Source organism: Coenobita brevimanus, chromosome 47 (genome assembly GCF_032717465.1).
Source record: "Coenobita brevimanus isolate Jiangsu-jjx chromosome 47, ASM3271746v2, whole genome shotgun sequence".
In the NCBI taxonomy this organism is placed as follows: domain Eukaryota; kingdom Metazoa; phylum Arthropoda; class Malacostraca; order Decapoda; family Coenobitidae; genus Coenobita; species Coenobita brevimanus.
The window spans coordinates 25,807,356-25,822,499 of record NC_137000.1 but is presented as its reverse complement, the minus strand read 5'-3'; the positions used below and the strand labels follow the sequence as shown (position 1 = coordinate 25,822,499).

The 15,144-nt window shown below is 42.7% G+C and overlaps 1 protein-coding gene and 2 non-coding genes across 5 annotated transcripts in view; 1 reads left to right on the top strand and 2 right to left on the bottom strand.

Annotated features, from left to right (window-relative positions):
* Pitslre (cyclin dependent kinase 11B pitslre) overlaps positions 1–15,144 on the bottom strand; it is a 181,952-nt gene that overhangs the window by 156,540 nt on the left and 10,268 nt on the right. For 2 of the 3 annotated variants that reach the window (XM_080271808.1, XM_080271810.1), the window contains exons 2-3: positions 7,625–7,813; positions 1,216–1,348 (exon numbers count right to left, since the gene is read on the bottom strand). In XM_080271808.1, the coding sequence (XP_080127934.1) occupies positions 1,216–1,348; positions 7,625–7,813 (322 nt within the window). The remainder of the gene's footprint in view (positions 1–1,215; positions 1,349–7,624; positions 7,814–15,144) is intronic. The other variant, XM_080271809.1, reaches the window with a different exon arrangement.
* LOC145399156 (5S ribosomal RNA) lies at positions 5,254–5,372 on the bottom strand. Its single transcript, XR_013897231.1, has one exon. It is a non-coding gene; the product is annotated as a 5S ribosomal RNA (ribosomal RNA).
* LOC145399165 (5S ribosomal RNA) lies at positions 13,098–13,216 on the top strand. Its single transcript, XR_013897240.1, has one exon. It is a non-coding gene; the product is annotated as a 5S ribosomal RNA (ribosomal RNA).

Below are 15,144 nucleotides of genomic sequence, written 5' to 3'. Positions count from 1 at the left end.
GCCACACGACACAATTTTAAGGCCTCACCCTTCACCATCACTGTGTAAATCATGCTCCGTTTTACTCTGTTTTCCTGGTCACCACCAGCCACATGGGACCATTTCACACCACCAACAGACACACGGCCAACAATGTATGCTGTCTGAGCATAATGGTCACCTAATGCCCAGAAATTATAAAAAATTTCCTGCACATTATCACCACCAATACTAGTGAAGCATTTATCATGACACTGGCAAGGAGAACCAACTCACCTTGCATGAACCTGTTGCTTACTATGGTGACTTAAGGTAAGCCTCACCACTGTTTCTTTTCTTCTTAGCTGCAGCTTGTTTCCACTTCTCAAGGTTCCTCTGCCTCTTCCTAGTTACCTTTGGTAACTGCAATTCACTTGCAGTGTCACTAGAAGACATGATGAGTATAAACCGTATAATAAGGCAAAATACAGCACGACATCAATAATCCTTCCAACACATGTGAGACTGGTGGAGAGAATGACAACAAGCAATGCTTCGCGGGTGCTGATTGGCTGAGCGGCGGGATGTAAACCCAGGAGTTTCCGCTGCAGCATCCTATTGGCTAGTGGCTGGACCAAAATATCGCCCCTCTACCTTCCAGAAGCACAACCTGACAGCTAGGTTCTACCCAGACGACCTTGGGACTTCAAACCCTCAGAATGCATGTGATAAGGGTGCATTTCGCCTGCCTTTACACACCAAATCATAGAAAATGGGTCAAATTTAACCCAGCGAGAGAACAGAAATTCCAACGTTTGGCGAGGTCGCCCCTCTACCTCCGGATGCCTCATATAAGATGCATAAGGTTGGGCATCCCTTTTTAACTTGTTAGTCGATAGACTGACTAAGTTATAAGTAATATGAATGCATTAAAAGAAAAAAAAAAGTGCATACTGTTAAGGGGAGTCAGGATTCTGGGGACATGAATAATTTATGAATGTGTGACCCATTTCATTGGACATACTGTTGATTAGTTTTCCCAATATCATGCTTTGTCCCTCCCTGCTTTCCTGACCCTGCATCACTCCATTCCTGTGTGGGAGACAGAGATCTGGATGCTAATGACAATGCTGAAGATAAATGATAATGACCTAGTTTTAAGTTGAGTTTGTTGCAGCTCTACATAAAAGAAATCTGCATTCAATACTGTAGCTAATCAACAATTAATAAGTATAACAAAAGAGAACAAAAAATTACCATCTCTCGTTCAGCCATTTTCCTCTTGTCACTCTTGCTACGAGCATCCATAACCTGTCTATCATGCTTGTTGCTTCTGTCACGCCGTTTCTCACGATGTCGAATATCACGTCGCTCACCTTCCCCACGGTCCCTGACAAGTGGATAAAGCTGGCTAATCTACTCAACCACTCAAAGTTGGCTAATCAACTCTCATAACTATTAGTTGCTATTATGACTTTAATATGCTAATACAGGAATGGTAAACAATTAGAAATGGTCTGATGTGCAGGTATAGTATGGTAATGTTTATAAGGGTCCTACAATAATACAAGCATTTCACAATTTTTATGCACATTTGGCCCTGCAGTTCTTCATATATGCTGGAACACTGTACCGGTGCAGTACTACTTGTTGCATGAATTTCTTTCATATATATATATATATATAATAGGGTAATGCAATATAATAATGATGATTATGGGATCCTCTCTGAACTAAAATGTCATTTATCAAAAGTATACTCACTATCACACTTCAATTGTCAAACACCAACATATTCTCCCATGACTATTTCCTTCACCCCATGTACCAAAATGAGCCTTGAAAACCGGTAGGATGGACCCTTAACATAAGCCTACTGTCCATGTAACACCACACAACCAATGGTAGCTTGATTACCAATAGGGTAAATGGTATTCTTACTAAAGTGGCATGAGTCTTTTGACAAGAAAATATGGAATACCGACACAGCTCGAATCACTCTACTAATTGTGGAGTCCTGCGTTCACATGAGTAAGGATATTTTTTTGAGTGAAAGTACATCTTCCACAATATATAATGCATTGGTGGGTGGGGGAGAAGAGGGGAAAGATGGTGCAGATGAGATCTACAGAGCTAATACCTGGGAAAGAACAAAAAAAATCAATGGGCTAGAGCTTTACCAAGACCTTTAATGTGGGTTTTGTATATATGCACAGTGTAACAATCATAGGTGGCATAGTTACTCAGATATGGCATTTACAAGATGTGGTGTGGGTATGTGTGTGGGGGTGGATCTTCAAAAATCATCAGAAGAAATGTGACATGATATATTGTACTATTAACTGCTGCATATGGTATATACAGTAAAATCTCAAATTTCAATGGACATATGTACCCAAAAACCGCATCTAAATTCAAAACATCGAAATTTAAATTGAACTTCTTATGGGAAAAATTAGTTTGGGTCCGGGGCCTCCAAATCTAACTATGGTACCTAAAATCATGATTTTTTGCCCACACCCCCTGTAAACTTTATGAACTATAACTGTGGTTAAGTAACTGTAGTTCTGCATTGTATTGCCATCTTGTCAGCAAGTGTATACTTGGTGTATTTCTGCCCTTTCCTGTACTGCCATTTCTCCTTGGGCTGCAAAGATTTAGAGATGCCAGGCTGCTCTCGTACATCACCACTGCTACCTAAAGGACCACTCTTGCTTGCTATTTTGAAACAGGTAGGTTGTGATGAAAATACAAAGAAAATACATACAACTAAATTGCAGTGAAATGCATGTTCACATATGGTTAGGCTCATACTATTTCTTATAATTTTCCTTCACTTCTAGCATATTGGTTCACATCAAAAATATTATCTTTGCTTGTTTTGGTTGGAGTCTGGCCCTGAGTGCACATGTTACATACAATATTAGGTCAGGTTCATACTTTTTCTTATAATTTTCCTTCACTTCTAGCATTTTGGTTCGCATCAAACATATTAGCTTTGCTTGTTTTGGTTATAGTCTGGCCCTGAGAGCATCGAAATTCACGAATTTGCATCAAAAAGTAAGGTAGGCAGACCACTCCAAAATGCATCGAAATTTGATTCATCGAATTCTAAACTGTTGAAATTTGAGATTTTACTGTAACTCATTATTAGTGTATATCTGGTACCTGCAGTCCTTAGTGTAAACAAATTCCCCGTCATAAGTGTTGTTGTGCACACTGTATATACACTGATCCCTTGGTTATCACACATAACTGGAACTGAACATGGTGCATGATAATGGATATGCAAGATAACAAATACAAAGAACCAATGGGATTTATCCTACCCATTTTTCCTTTAATGACAATTTAGACCAACTATAATACATACAAACTCTTAAGATAAGTATCAAAAACACACACAGACATGGTTAAGTTAACAGAAAGTGGTGAAAAAGACACAGTAAGGAAGAAACATGTACCACAGAGAGACCTGAGATGGGCTTGAGGTAAGGAGTTCCGAGGCCAGGGAGTGGAGAGTTAGTGGTCTCCACCACCTGGGATTAACTCTTCAAGTAGGGCTTCATGTTTCAATCCCTCAAGGAGTCAGTTGTGAGCCCCTTGTTGTTTATCATGGTGCATAAAGCTCTCCTACATGACTTCAGAAATGGATTCCTGTGCGAGATGTTGTATGCTGATGATTTGGTGTTGACTGCAGAGAATGAAAGGAAGGCAGAGTAAAGATTTTTGAAGAGGAGAGATGGTATGAGGCACAAGGGCTTGAGAGTAAATGCAGATAAAACAAAGGTGATGGTATCTAGGGTTGGTGGTGGTACTGTCAAAGAAGAGGGAGAGTGGCAATGTGTGGTTTGCCACAAGGGTGTAGGAAGTAATTCCATCTTGTGCAGTGTTTGTGATACATGGGTGCATAAGAGTTGTAGTGGTATTAGAGGTAGACTGCGAGATACTGCTGATTTCATACGTGCGGTGTCAGGGAGAGAATATGGAGATTGTCAAGCATGAAAGGATTGATCTTGCCGGTGAGTCTCTTGAAGGTGTGGATTTTTTTTCTCTTTTTTTTTTTTATAATGTGTCCGACTCTGGGCTAAAGCTTCACAGCCCGTTCCCAAGGCCCAGTAGTCCTTCTACATCCATTCACCTCTACATGTCACAACTTCGGCGCTAACACCCACCATCCATATTGAATACATGCTAGGGCTGTCTCATACAGGACTGTTGTATTGGTATTAGCGGGGGTATTTTTATGACATGTCGGCGGGTCTTCTGGTAGATCAGTAAGGTCTGCTTTTTATGAAATTCAAATCCATAAACTGTTCCCTGCCCCAGCCATGATTCGAACCTGGGTCCACTGGGACTGCAGGCCACCTCTCTACTGATTCGGCCACCGCCTCCCCCTTGGGAGACATGTTATGTGCTGGAGGTTGGGCTGGAGCTAGCTCAGTGACTAGTGTGAGGAGTAGCTGGAAGAAGTTCACGGAGCTGTTGCCTCTCCTGACACCGCGAGAGCTCTTCATCCACACTAAGGGATCTTTGTATGCAGCATGTGTTAGGAGTGTAATGCTGTACAGTATCGTGGTGAGACCTAGGCAGTAAAGAAAGAGCATATTCGCAGGCTCAAACATACAGAAATGAAAGTAATTAGGTGGATGTGCAGTGCATCCTTGAATGTGAGGCCTGGGGGGGGAGGGGGCCTAGCTTAACAATGAAAGAGTTAAAAAGTAGGATGGGATCTTTTTTTTTTTTTTTTTTATGTGAGGAAGAAGGAACCAAAGGCAACGAGCCCGCAAAACTGTTCCTTCCAAGAGAAAAACAAAATACAAGAGAGAGCCAAATTCAAGATCCATTCATTTCAAGATGCCTGGACACACTGCGTTTGAAAGACTGGAGATCATAGGAAGCAGGAAATACAGACAGAGGGATACAGTTCCAGAGTTGACCTGTTACATAAATGAAGGACTGGGAGTAACGGTTAACTCTTGCATTAGAGAGCTGGACAGAAAAGGGGTGAGAGTTTGCTGCTAGATGGGTGCTACGCGCCCATCGTAGAAGTGGAGGAATGCATGCAGACAGTTCAGAGGAACAGTGACCATTGAAGTAACGATAGAAAAGAGATAAAGATGCAACAGTGAGGTGAAGAGACAGAGGTTGAAGGGAGTCAGTAAGAGGGGGAGAGTTTTCATTCATTCATTGCCAGACGCCATGTATCCCGGACGGGGTGGCCAATGGCTCAGAGTTAATTGTTTTACAGGGAGGGGCACTAACCCTCCACCAACCCCACTTGACACGTAGGGATGCCAACAGCATCTGGTGCTCCCAGGCGGTCACCCATCCAAGTACTAACCAGACCCAACGTTGCTTAACTTCGCTGATCGGACGGGAAGCGGTGTACTCAACGTGGTATGGCCGTTGGGGGAGAGTTAATGAGACAAAAAGCCTTTGACTCCACCCTATTGAGAAGAGCTGTATGTGGGGAGCCTCCCCACACATGAGAGTTGTACTCCATGCAGGGGCAGATAAAACCCCTGTATAGAGTCAACAATTGTGCAGGGGTAAAGAAGGAACGGAGTCGGCTTAGCACATCCAATCTCTTGGAAGCAGATTTTGCAAGAAATGTAGTATGATCTTTCCAAGACAAGTCCCAAGCAAATGAAACCCCAAGCATGTTCAACGATGATGCAGAATTAAGCTAAATATTATTAAACATTAGTGGGTATACCCGTGGAAGATTTTGTCGGGTTCATAGGTGCAAAAACTGAGTCTTTGATGCATTAAAAACAACAAGATTATTTTTACCCCCAGTCAGAGATACGAGCCAAGTCAGACATTAGGTGTGCTATAGCCTCATCCCTTGTTTGTTGAAGCAACTGATGATGGACACTGTGGGAATCGAATGGAAAGGTGAAGGGTGGAGTCATCAGCATATGAGTGGATAGGGTTAGATGTACAGCTTAGAAGGTCATTGATCAATAAAAGGAAGCGAGTTTGTGATACGACAGAGCCCTGAGGAACACCACTGTTAATAGATCTAGGAGAAGAACGATGGCCGTCTACAACAGCGGCTATAGAACGACCAGAAAGGAAGCTAAAGATGAAGGCACAGGTAGAAGGATAGAAACCAAAAGAGGGCAGTTTGGAAATTAAAGATTTATGCCAGACTCAACTGAAAGCCTGTGAGATGTCAAGTGCAATGGCAAAGCTTTCGCCAAAGTCCCGAAAGAAGGATGACCAGGAGTCTGAAAGGTAGGTGAGAAGATCGCCTGTGGAGGTCCCTGACGGAAACCATACTGACGATCAGAAAGAAGGTTGTGATAGGAAAGATGCTTTAAAATTTTTCTCTTTTTTATTTTTCTCTTAAGAATAGACTCGAAAACTTTTGAGATACAAGATGTTAAAGCAATTGGATAATAGTTAGAGGGTTGGGAATGGTCACCCTTCTATGGGACTGGCTGAATGAGAGCAAACTTCCAGCAAGAAGGAAAGGTACAAGTTGACAGACAAAGGCGAAAGAGTTTGCCTAGGCAGGGTGTAAGCACAGAAGCACAGTTCTTGAGAACAACAGGAGGGACTCCATCAGGCCCATATGCCTTATTAGTATTGAGGCCTGTGATGGCAGAAAATACATCAGCTGAAGAAATTTTAATGTTAGCCATGAGAAAGTCAGAGGGGGGAAGTGATGGAGGAACAGCACCGGAATCGTCTAAGGTGGAGTTGGAGGAGAAAGTCTGAGTGAAGAGATCTACTTTATCAGTAGAAGAAATACCTACAAAGCCATCAGAGTAGAAAAGAGGAGGGAAGGATGATGAGGTAAAGTTGTTAGAAAGGTTTTTGGCAAGGTGCCAGAAGGCGCGGGAAGAATTCGAGTTAGAGAGTTGAGAGTATTTTGTACGGATGAAATTATTTTTAGCAAGGCGAAGAACAGACTTAGCACGATTCTGGGCAGAAACATATAAAAGATGTGATTCAGAGGTGGGTTGGCTCCGGTATCTTTTATAGGCCCTCTCCTTGTTGTGGACAACATTAGAACATGTGTGATTATACCAAGGCTTTCGTGCATTAGTCAAAGGATATGAGAAAGGAATGTATGCCTCCATGCCCGAGAGAATAACCTCCGTAATGTGCAAGGCACACCGAGATGGCTCCCGGCCATGGAAGCAATGATCATTCCAGCGAAAATAAAAAAAGTACTGCCTGAGGGCCTGGACTGGAGTGTATTGGTGCTGTGATGCAGTGAAGTAGACTAAGATGGTTTGGGCATGTGGAGAGGAAGTGGGATGACAACTGGGTGCAAAATGTGAGAAGTGTTAATGTCAGGGATAGGGTGGTGTGAGGCAGAATGAAAAAGACCTACGACAAGGTCACTGACTGTGACCTCAGGGATAAGGTACTGAATAGGGAGGCTGCCAGAGAGTGAGCAGCATGGAGAGGTGCCATTAGGTTACCAAGGCTGACACATGCAAGCATGCTGGAGCCTTTATAAACAAAAACAAAAACGAAAGCCATCAGAAACCATAGACACTGCACCATCATGTTCAGCAGAAACCAACTCAGGCATGTGATAATGATGTCCTTTAGCTAAAAATGAGCTTCTATGGCAGAAGCACAGATTTTCATCTCACAGTAATAACAAAAACTGCTATAACCAAGGGATCACTGTACACTGTACCTGTGTCGCCTGTGAGTGCGATGCCTTTCTTCATGGTTACTGCGGTGCCTCTCTTTATGTCGCTCTCCCTTGTGACGATGCCGTTCTCTCTTCTCGCGTTTTTCTCTCTTTTCCCTTCGTTGTACCACCGCCTGAGGAGGCTTGATGTCCAGACTGTCACCTTGGTCCCCATCATAGGAAGACATGCTGCTAGAGAGAGGAGAAATCTTAAAACGTTACACAAAATGTACTCTGTAACTTAGGCCTAAATTTTAAATTTCACAATAAATATTACCAGTAGGATACCTCCCAATTCTGTCATATTTTTTCTTTATAAAATATTACCTGACTATTAAAATATTTAGTTTAAAACAACAGAAATGGGATATCTGAAAGTTATTAATTATAGAACCTCATCAGTTTTACACACAAACCAAACCACACAGGACCAAACCTACTCAATTTCTAGCTTCAGCCAAATCAGAAAAAACAACCTGTGTCTCCTTCAGGATACACGGGTACACCTTATTTTGGAGTTTTCCTTTGTTTTTTTCTTATCTTAGGTCTCCATGCAATTGTTTAAGTTTCAATATTTTTTTATTTCTTTTAAAAATGATGAAAGGCATTTAAAAAAGTGGTGTTTGCTTACAGACGTATGCCATCTTGTGGTGCACGAAGACAGATGCATGCCATCACGCTATTTTTTAATGAATTACCTTTGTCAGTGCCTATTAATTCAAACCTATCCAAAATTTTCATAACTTTACCCAGCTTTATTTACCCTAGTATAACATTACCAATTTCATGTTAACCTAACCAAACTCGACCTAACCTAACCCAACCTATTCCTTATGTATATACTGTAATCATATTTTCCTTGTTTATTAATGGATCCTCTTCATACTTGAAAACACACTTCTGTACACCTTTATAAAGTCACTGACTCTGGCTTAGCCTTAAGCATATGTTCTTGTCCTCCCACACATGTACATTATTTACCCACATATGCACACTATTCACCCACACATATCACATGCACAAACTAATACAGTAGTGTAAACATATCTCTAGCACTACTGGAAGAGAGGTAACATATATATACCATACCTAGCTACAGCTTATGGAGGGGAAAAAATAATTCTTTACCAAATGGGCACAGTGCTTCCAAATTTTCTATTGAAATGAGTCTTTCATAGGTTACTTGTTATTCTTCCTCAACTACCATACCTACTGGTAATTTTTATAAACTTAATGTACCTCTGAAAGCTGGAAATGAGAATTTAGAATGCATAAATATTCCGCCAACATCTACCTGTAGCTGGCCATATCTAATGTTCTTAACACATGTTTTGAAACTTGAAAGTTGGCTGTCAGAGGATTTTAGGTTAGGTTAAATCATTAAGCTTTCCATAACTTTGACAGGGTTATTAGTGTTTTCTTTCCTTGCATAGAGCATATTTGATAAGGTACGGTATACTGTGTTCTCAGTGCGATGACTGGTAAACAACATGGTCAGTCAGAGAGATCACTGGTACACACAATGCTGCTGGCGATGGCCACTTCCTTAAATACCCAAAAATAGGTACCGGTATATATATATTTTGTTTTTTTCCAAAAACTTCTTGCAGTCAAAATTCAACATTTAACTATCTGTGTTGCACATGTACCAAAATTACTTTCCTTGAGATCATGAGTTTATAATACAGTATATATACTTGGAATTGCCACGCCTGTTTGGTAAAGAATCTGTTTCATTTCGCTGTTGAAGGCTCCAATATGCTTGCATGCGTTGGCCTTGGTCACCTAATGGCTGCTCTCCATGCAGCTCAATCTCTGGCAGCTTCCTTATTCAGCCCCTTATCTCTAAGGTCAATGACCTCATCCCAGGTCTTTTCGGTATACCTAACGCAATCCTACCCCTAACGTTAACATTTCTCACTTTCTGCACCACATTATCATCGTCCATCCTTTCCACATGCCCAAACCATCTCAGTTTACCTCTCCTTATCACAACACCAATACACTCCAGCCCCATCCTACCACTCAACTCTTTCATTGTAAACCTAGCCCCCCCAGACCTCGCATTCAGGAATGCATTGCACATCCACCTAATCACTGTCATTTCTCTACGTGTATGCCTGCAAATATCCTCTTCCTTTATTGCCCTGGTCTCACTACCATACTGCACTACATTCCTAATGAATGCTGCATACAAAGATCCCTTAGCACAGATGAAGAGCCCTCTCAACATCAGGGGAGGTTACAGCCCCTTGAACTTCTTCCAACCACTCTTCACTCTAGCCACGGAGCTAGCTCCAGCCCATAATATGCCTCCCAAATAACAAATATCTTCCACACAAGAGACTCACCGACAAGTTCAATCCTTTCACACCTAAGAATCTCCACATGCTCTCCGTGACACGCTGCACACATGAAATCAGCATTATCTTGGGTCAATTTTCGGAAAAATACATTTCTCCATTTCGAAACCAAAAATATTTTTCTGGTCAATTTTTGTGTGATTTGAATGAATTTGACCTTCATTTTTGTTGGAAATCACTCGTTTCGGAGATACACCAACCCATGCCTATCTCCAACATGTGTGAATTCAGACAAAAATGAAGGACAAATTCATTTAAATCACACCAAAATTGACCAGAAAAAATATTTTTGGTTTTGAAATCGAAATCGAGGACATGGGCTGAACCATATACCCCCCACATTATTAACCTAACCTAACTTAACCAAACCCAACCTTACCTAACCTTACTTTACCTTAAATGTCAGAGGAGGAGAATGAAGTGGAAGGGTTTGCCTCAATCCTCTAAACCTACACAACCTCTGCTCCTTTGAATTTGCGTACGGTAATTCCTAAAATTCTTACAGTACTACCAATGACGGTCCTGTTTATATTGTAGGTCACATCTACACTTCGGGGAGGAAGGCAGGACACCGTGACTGCATGAGAAATTTACACTTTCCTGATTATTCTTACAAAAACGAGCGAAGACCTCATAATTATTCACATTCAAGTACTTGGGTAGTGTGATGAGCAAGGATGGAACTTTGGGGGATGAAGTGCGTGAAAGGGTACAGCAAGGAAGGAAGGTTGCTGGTACACTGAAAGCAGTGATGAGAAATAGGGAGGTGAGTATGGAAGTTAAGAAGTCACTGCATGATAGTATTGTGATCCCTACCCTGACGTATGGAAGCGAGGCGTGGACCTTGCAAGAGGGGAACAAGTCAAGAGTGAGAGCAGTGGAAATGAGTTACTTGAGAGGAGCATGTGGAGTGACGTGGAGGGACAGGTTGACGAATGAAGTGAAGGAACGTTGTGGGGTGGATGTGGTTGAGAAGATTAGGAAAAATACACTGAGGTGGTTTGGACATGTGAAGAGAATGGAGAATGAAAGACTCACTAAGAGGGTGTGTTTAGGTGAGGTGGAGGAAGGGAGAGGGAGGGGTAGACCAAGGATGAGGAGGAGGGAGGGGTAGACCAAGGATGAGGAGGAGGGAGGGGTAGACCAAGGATGAGGAGGAGGGATGGAGTAGAGAGGTATATGAGGGAGAGGGGGGTGAGTTGGGGGGAGGGTAGTCAAATGGTGGGTGACAGAGCGACTTGGAGGCGTTTTGTCTGCGGCCACCCTTTGTGGGATTAGGGTGTCGGGCTATAGATAGATAGATAGATAGACAGACACCCACTACAAGTGGAAGCCATTGTGGAACTGACTCTAAAGTAAGGGATGTTTGAAATCTGAAAATCTCCTAACATTATCAATGATTTGATTGGCCTGCCTTTTGGCTGATTTCAATTTCATTGGCCGTGATGTCCGAACATGCTCTGTAGTAGCATGACGTCACGCCCGGGAGCTCCCGTGACAGGGAGAAAGACCGAAGCGAAAGTTGGAAACTGAAGGGGAGATCCAAGGCAATATTATACAGGATTTTTATGTTAAATATACATTTCCAGAAACAAATGTATTGTTGAACAGATTCAGAAAAACATGGTCTACAACGTGGTTGTCAGATTTCATGGATCGAGAAATGTAGTTTTCCGAAAATTTACCTCATCTTGCACTCTACCTTTAGAACCACTACATCTCTTATGCACCCACTTATTGGAAACACTACTCAAGACAGAATTACTTCCCACGCCCTTCTGGCACTTTGGAGCTGCGGATTGGGAGGCCCTCAGGCAGTCTATCTATCTATTGCCAGACGCCTCAATCCCGTTTGGGGTGGCCACAAAAAAATCACCTCCATGTCACCCTGTCCCCCGCCATTTCACTGCCCTGCTCCCAACTCACACCCCCCTCTCTCATATACCTCTCCACCCCATCCCTCCATCTCATCCTCGGCCTACCCCTCCCCCTCCCTCTTCCCCCCTCCACCTCACTCACATACACTCTCTTCATCAGTCTTTCACCCTACATCCTCTCCACATGGCCAAACCACCTCAGTGTGTTCCTCATAACACTTCCTATCACATCCACATCCACACCACATTGCTCCTTTATATCCTCATTTGTCAGCCTGTCTCTCCATGTGACTCCACAGGCTCCTCTTAAATAACTCAGGCAGTACTTCTTTGATTTTCCCAGGAAGGATTATTGCTTCCGTGGCCTGGAGCCATCTGAGTGTGCTTTGCGCATTATGGAGGTTATTCTCTCGGGCATGGAAGCATACATTCCTTTCTCATATCCTCTGACTAATGCAAGAAAGCCTTGGTTTAATCATGCTTGTTCTAATGCTGCCCGCAATAAGGAGACGGCCTATAAAAGGAACCAGAGCCAACCCACCCCTGAATCACATCTTTTTTACGTCTCTGACTGGAATCGCGCTAAGTCTGTTGTTCGCTCTGCCAAAAATAATTTCATCCGTACTAAATGCTCTCAACTCTCCCACTCGAATTCTTCCCGCTCTTTCTGGCACCTTGCCAAAAACCTTTCTAACAACTTTACCTCATCATCCTTCCCTCCTCTTTTCTGCTCTGATGGCTCTGTAGCTATTTCTTCCACTGATAAAGCAGATCTCTTCGTTCAGACTTTCTCCACCAATTCCATCTTTGACAATTCCAGTGCTGTTCTCCATCACTTCCTCCCTCAGACTTCCTCATGGCTGACATCAAAATTTCTTCAGCTGATGTATTTTCTGCCATCACTGGCCTCAGTACTATACTCTGTCCAAGTTCATTTGAAGGTAAATGCTCCACCTCTGGGATTTGACGTCAAAATCGCTCCACCTACAGTCCACTATGATTGGCTGGTGCAGTGACAGGCACGTACACACACACACACACACACACACTTCAGACTGAATCAGATCGTATCTTGCCCTGACTCAATGCTCTCACCCTCTTATTTATACTCTGTACAATATCCATGATAAACAATATAATCTCTCGAGAGAGAGAGAGAGAGAGAGAGCAAAAAAAGGAAACGTAAGAGGGGTACTGATAAAAGATTTGATGCAAAGATAAGTTTCATAATACATAAGGAACGGCCATGCCACGTTGAGCACACCGCTTCCCGTCCGATCAGCGAAGTTAAGCAACGTTGGGTCTGGTTAGTACTTGGATGGGTGACTGCCTGGGAACACCAGATGCTGTTGGCATCCCTACGTGTCAAGTGGGGTTGGTGGAGGATTAGTGCCCCTCCCTGTAAAACAATTAACTCAAAGCGCTTGACCACCCCGTTTGGGATACATGGCGTCTGGCAATGGATGGATGGATAAGTTTCATAATACATAAGGAAGAGGGAAGTTAAAATGAAAGGCAGCCAAGAGTGTGTGTGTGACCTGAGGAGGGAGGCTAATTCTCAAGGGACAATATACAATATTCTGGTGTGTGTGTGTGTGTGTGTGTGTGTGTGTGTGTGTGTGTGTGTGTGTGTGTGTGTGTGTGTGTGTGTGTGTGTGTGTGTGTGCATGCGCCCCTCTCTCTCTATCATGCTCCAGGACTCGTACACTTTGTTCCACGTCATTAAAGTCATTACCGGTATATGCAATCCCTCCACTTCCACTGTTCTATCACCCTATTTTTATTTCTCCTCAGCTTTTCGCCCTTTTCATTGTCTCTTAAACGTAGCATACCAGTGTACAGTGCCTCATTCCTTTTGTCCCGTCTTCTTCCAACACTCCTCTCTCTCCCTCTTTATATATACATATATATATATATATATACATATATATATATATATATATATATATATATACAGTATGTATGTATGTACGTTTTTGTTTACATTATGTTGTGGTGTGTTTCAAGAGAAAGAGAGAGAGAGAGCAACGGAGGGAAGAAAGGGGTTTAGGAGTGGCAAGTATGGACAGGTGGATTTTGCAACCTGTGATTCTCTTCAGCCCTCCATGAAAATCCCCTGGGACGTGAGTGCAGTGTGAGCCTCTTGGCTGCTTATCTTTTTAACTTCCCTCTTCCTCATGTATTATGAAACTTACCTCTACATCAAATCCATTATCAATACCCCTCTTATGTTTCCTTTTTTTGCGCGTGCGCATGCGAGAGAGAGAGAGAATTATATTGTTTATCGTGGATATTGTACAGAGCATAAATAAGAGGGTGAGAGCACTGAGTCAGGGCAGGACACGATCTGATTCAGTCTGAAGTGTGTGTGTGTGTGTGTGTGTGTGTGTGTGTGTGTGTGTGTGTGTGTGTGTGTGTGTGTGTGTGTGTGTGTGTGTGTGTGTGTGTACATGCATGTCACCCCACCAGCCAATCATAGTGGACTGTAGGTGGAGCGATTTTGATGTCAAATCCCAGAGGTGGAGCACTTACCTTCAAATCAACTTGGACAGAGTATAACAAGGCATATGCACCTGACGGGATCCCTCCTGTTGTCCTCAAGAACTGTGCTTCTTTGCTTACACCTTCCCTAGGTAAACTCTATTGCCTTTGTCTTTCAACTTGTACCTTTCCTTCTTGCTGGAAGTTTGCTCTCATTCAGCCAGTCCCAAAGAAAGGTGACCATTCCCAACCCTCTAACTATCTTCCAATTGCTTTAACATCCTGTGTCTCAAAATTTTCAATCTGTTCTTAACAGAAAAATTTTAAAGCATCTTTCATATCACAACCTTTCTGATTGTCAGTATAGGTTCTGTCAGGGACACTCCACTGGCGATCTTCTCACTTACCTTTCAGACTCCTGGTCATCCTCCTTTCAGGACTTTGGCGAAAGCTTTGCCATCACACTTGACATCACAAAGGCTTTCGATCAAGTCTGGCATAAATCTTTAATTTTCAAACTGCCCTCTTACGGTTTCTATCCTTCTATCTGTGCCTTCATCTACAGCTTCCTTTCTGGTCGTTCGATAGCCGCTGTTGTAGATGGCCATCTTTCTTCTCCTAGATCTATCAACAGTGGTGTTCCTCAGGGCTCTGTCCAATCACCAACTCTCTTCCTTTTATTCATCAATGACCTTCTAAGCTGTATATCTAACCATATCCACTTGTACGCTGATGATTCCACCCTTCACCTTTCCATTTGGCTCCCACAACGTCCATCCCTGCAATTACTTCAACAAACAAG